The 4940-nt window shown below is 29.8% G+C and overlaps 1 protein-coding gene across 1 annotated transcript in view; it reads left to right on the plus strand.

Moving 5' to 3' along the window:
* Positions 1–728: 728 nt before the first annotated feature.
* spab (space blanket) overlaps positions 729–4940 on the plus strand; it is a 61540-nt gene continuing 57328 nt past the window's right edge. Inside the window, exons 1-2 of the mRNA XM_014420270.3 lie at positions 729–856; positions 1175–1235. Coding sequence (XP_014275756.1) covers positions 827–856; positions 1175–1235 — 91 coding nt within the window. The 5' untranslated portion in view covers positions 729–826. The remainder of the gene's footprint in view (positions 857–1174; positions 1236–4940) is intronic.

Raw genomic sequence — 4940 nt, forward strand, 5'->3', positions numbered from 1 at the left:
GGAACACCAGCGGATTGAGAATAGAGGGATGAATAGAAGAAGGAAATTTAATCAAATAATATTAAATGAACAATTGTCCAGTCATAATCAAACTAAAATTAATTAGATGTTTTGAGTCATGTCCCTTACTTACTTGTTGAATTGGATAAAAGAAGTCTGCTTTACATTTCTTCCCCAACTCATCCTTTGGTCTATGATGAGCGATCTTCTACTATTAGTAAAAGAAATTGTCTTGTTATTGGTCCAAAATGGAGGATATGAAATGGCGCTGGTAATGGACATATAATAAGAGTAATTTTAATTCGATTTTAACAAATTAAAGTTTTTTAGAAGATGGTCCTTAAAACTTCTTTCTAATTAATTAAGATGGTTAATAAAAACGTGTGAATTACCTACGAATATACTTATTATTGTTAATGTTAAAGCCCAAAGGTACATTTTTCTTTCGTTAGTTTAATTTTATTACTTCCAATTGGTTTTTTATTTTTTTGTTAATTATAAGTTTATTTTTTGTTTAATTGTTATTAAGTTAGAATTTATAAAGTAAATAGGAGGCTTGTTGTGATATGCGTGTATAATAGAAATACATCGCTGCGGCTCGTCACGTATAAAACAACATTGCGAACTGCAATGGGATTACGGCCTATATACACAGACTGATAAGGGAGCTACAGTCTACAGTCCGCGGCCTGGAGCAAAAGAGCTTATAGTGAGAGGCACCCACCAGCTCACCGCTTTGAGGCATACGAGGTTTTTTGGGGTTCAGCTCAGGACCCTCACCCACCAACCAATCATCACCGATATTTTGAAGACGGCGGATGTTCCTATGCGCATATCGACCCCCCGACTATCTACTGTGAGTGATTTTTTTTCTTCATCGAGCCATGCATCATTTTTATCGCTTGATATATAACATTATTAAGCCCGGTTGTTATTGAGTTATTTTAATTAATTATAGTATAAAGATAAGTGATTTTGTTTATATGTATTTATCAAATTATTTTAGTTTCTTTCATTACACGCTTTTATTTTTTATAACAACAAAACAGTAACAGTTTTTTTTTATTATTTATTTTTGTTTATATTTTAATTCCATTAAATTTGTACACCAAATTTGGAAGGTTTTTATTCTCTATTTTTTTTCTTTATTATTTTGTGTTTATAATCTTTTCAGGTCCTCCGTTTTATTTTTAATATCTCAACGAACCAGCGAACAATTTTCTTATGGGGAAGAGGTAAGTTGTTCATTTAAGAAAAGCCCCTCGCCCCAACAGTTAATGTTTATACTTATTAATTTATAATAAGTAATATAATAGTATAATAGTAATAGTATAGCAAGTAATATAATATTAGTATAGTAAGTAATATAATAGTTATAAATAATATAATTACTTATAATTATTAATGTCTATACAATGATGTCTTGGTTATTTAATAAATAAGTTGACCGATCAATTTCCCAGACCTATGGTGAGGGAAGACCGTGTACCTGGTTTTAAAGTATAAAATTGTATTTATTCCATTAACTGGTATAGATAATGGTGAAAAAAAGTTGTATAAAAAATTAATTGAAAATAATACACTATAGTTTACTTTTTAGAAAACAAAACACTATAGCTAACACAGTACACAAAATACACACAATTTTAATTGTAGACATAATAAACATGGCATCGAATAGAAAAACCATAAAACAATTAAAATTTACATTACTATTATAAACACATTACAAAAAATTGTAAAGATATGCTAAACTTCATACCAGATATAAAAGAAATAGGTGGACATTATGTTGACATCATGAACAAAATAAATATTTATAATAAACCAATATATGAACCAAAATAGATAATTAAAAGTAGGGCTAAAATTAGTCCAAACACTTTCAAATAAATTAATGACCACAGTCCAATATGAAACTAAATGGCATGTAGATGGAAGACTACAAAAAAATGGTTATAATTAAAAATTCAAGTAATATATTTAAATTATACATTCTGTAATATTATAGTTACAACAATATAAATTTCAGAACTATTGGCAATAAAAGATTTTATAATCGTTATAAATCCCTTAAAATAAGGAATTATAGGTCATGAAATGATTAAGGTAAATAAATAAAAAATCCTCAAAAAATTGGCTTTCCATAATTTATATAGTGATTATTATCAATATACAATATGTTAATATAATTATGAATAATTTAAATCTAACAGTGCGTGTAAAGGTTGATAAGATTAAACTATTATCCTTCTAATGTGATAATTTACAGATGGACTAGATAATAGGTAGGTTGTCCGAAACCTCGTCCAAAAGATTGAAATTAAGGAAGTGAGAAGTATTAAGGGGTTCTTTCCTTGAAAATACAGAAATAGAAAAATTGTATATCTTTTTAGTAAACTTTTAGTTTAGATAATGGCCCTTTTATTTTTCCTACCGAATGGCTACTTTGCCCTGTTGGGTTGGGCGAAATGAATGCCCTACAACTATTCCTTTTATATGGAAGGTAACAAACTGCATTTTGAAAAATCTGATATGGTGCGCGCATCACACAAATTTCACTTACCACTTAACTTTAAATTGAAATTAATATTCGCCCGTTTCAGGACAGATATTTTTTTAAATATTATACACTATGGAAATATTTTCCAGTAATAATTTTCCAAACGAATCTTTTAGTTAGTAAATTGATTCACTCTAATTACAGTTTCCAGAAAAATATATTTACTAATATTTCTCTTTTGCGAAAGTATGGTAGAAGTACAAAAATAAAACAGTTTATTAAAATGTACATTCTGCTCTTAACCATTTGTTCAATGCTAAATTGTTATAGAATCAATATTGAATATACAAAGAATTATTTTATGGATTTAATCATCCTGTCAACTTAAAGGCTAACATATAGGTTAAAATTAAAAGAGACATTATTTAAAACTATAGTAACAAGAAAGCGATATCAAGAGGCGAAACTGTGGATGCCTCCGCCCAGTCAAACTCAAATAACAACATAACATAACATTTATTTAAGTGTTTTGGTCATTCTCTATTACCTTCTGGAACTCTGATTGTTAAATTTTTAAAATCTTTGGCTATCCTACGTTTTATAATACATCTATATCTCTACACTTATTTTCGGAAACGTATTTTCAAACCCGAACAAGGATTTTTCCTCCTACCTCCTTAAGTTAATAATCAAATCCTTTCATAGTTTATGTTTATCCATTTTTAACCATTAAGAAAAATTTGAACTGGCTAATTATTTCAAACAAACAAAATTAAAGATAGTTTATAGGAAGTCTTTTTGAAAATTCGGCATTTAAGCCCTGTCAAACTATTTCAATGAGGAAAGATCAAGCTGAAATTAACGACTAATTAGCCATTCAATTGTACATTAATCTACCGAATTTAATCAAAATCGTTAGAGCCGTTTTTAGATAAAAATAAAAAAAAATGTGAAAAATTGATTCTACTAAGTGATTCCGATCAGTCGATTTTATCGAAAATGTTGCTGTCTCGCCTTAAATATGTGATTTCAATTTCGTACGACTTTTCATTTTTGAACTAGGCTGACCACATACACATAGACCATTTTGTGAAACTTAGTTATTTGGACTCAGAGGGATAAGGTGTATTTCCGTCGAAAATAATAAAAAATTTTCAAGATCGCTATATTATGTTTTCTTAAATAAAAGCAACATTTATATCAATTAATATGAATGAAATAATCAAAACTTTTTAATATAATGATAATAAAGTTGACTCCTTGGGTATAGCGGACCCTTTTGGAATCCAGTAAAGTGTTGAACTCTAGTGATAGATAGATGGATTGTGCATTACTAGGAAGTATATCTATAAGGTAAGGACTAACAACATGGATCAATTTTACGGCCTAAAATCTCTAAGCGGTGCTATGAATGTTGTTTATAATGCGTTGCTTTTGCGCCAAACATTGTTACTCAATGACGACAACATTCATAATTTTCTTAAGGTTCTATAAATAAGAAGTAGTCTTAATGTCTCGGCAACTAGTCACCCGTTTATAACAGGATAACAGTAGAAAAGTGAAGTTATAAGAAAATATTGTTTGCCTAAAGTGACCCTTTAGTCTTATAGCAGATTATATATAGTACACACACATGATATTGTTTAAAATTTTCGCAATAGAAGATAGCGAAGTCGGATGGATAAACTAATTAAAACAATCAAGGCATAAACCTCTGCGGTTCTTGCTCCAACAGGCAACTTTGCTAGGTTAATTAGAGCCAGATATTATATAAAGAATGTAGCATCCAGTTTATTATTGATAAAAAGTTTTAATTTTTACTATATATATAAGTAATGGTAAGGCTTACAGTCAACCTTAATCCTAACTTCCTATTTAAATAAACACAGAGAGTGTAAATAACAGGAATTAAGAGCCAATTTCTCTGCCCTTTACTTAAATTTGTTTTTCATTGTTTTTCCTGACACCTCTTAGGTTTTATATTTATATAAATATTTCTGTTGGCACGTTAGACGTTAGAGATCTTTACAGTAAAGTTATACAGGATACGGTCACCAGTCCTTCGCCCTGTCTGTGAGTTGCCTCCAGTAGGCTGACGGACCTCACAAACATGGAGGGAGGGTGAGGACGAAACATTGTATTGTAGAGTGATATTGGGCCGTTACATGTCCAAATGCTGAACATGCTCGACGCTGCTTAACTTGGTTATCTATTGCAAGCGTGACAACCCACACTGCTACTCTGGTCTCATATGTATATTATTATTATTATTATTACAAGGTCCAACTACCAAGATCAATGTCATTGCTACTGTAATAGAAACAATGAATTTATTTTATCGATATCATAATATGGATGATATAAATAGTTATAAATAAAATCGTTCCATTTAAGCTGTTATAGTGGGATTGAGGAATATACCTTAGTGAGCAGGTGC

This window comes from Halyomorpha halys, unplaced genomic scaffold (assembly GCF_000696795.3).
Source record: "Halyomorpha halys isolate HHAL.00 unplaced genomic scaffold, Hhal_1.1 Scaffold18.1, whole genome shotgun sequence".
NCBI lineage: Eukaryota > Metazoa > Arthropoda > Insecta > Hemiptera > Pentatomidae > Halyomorpha > Halyomorpha halys.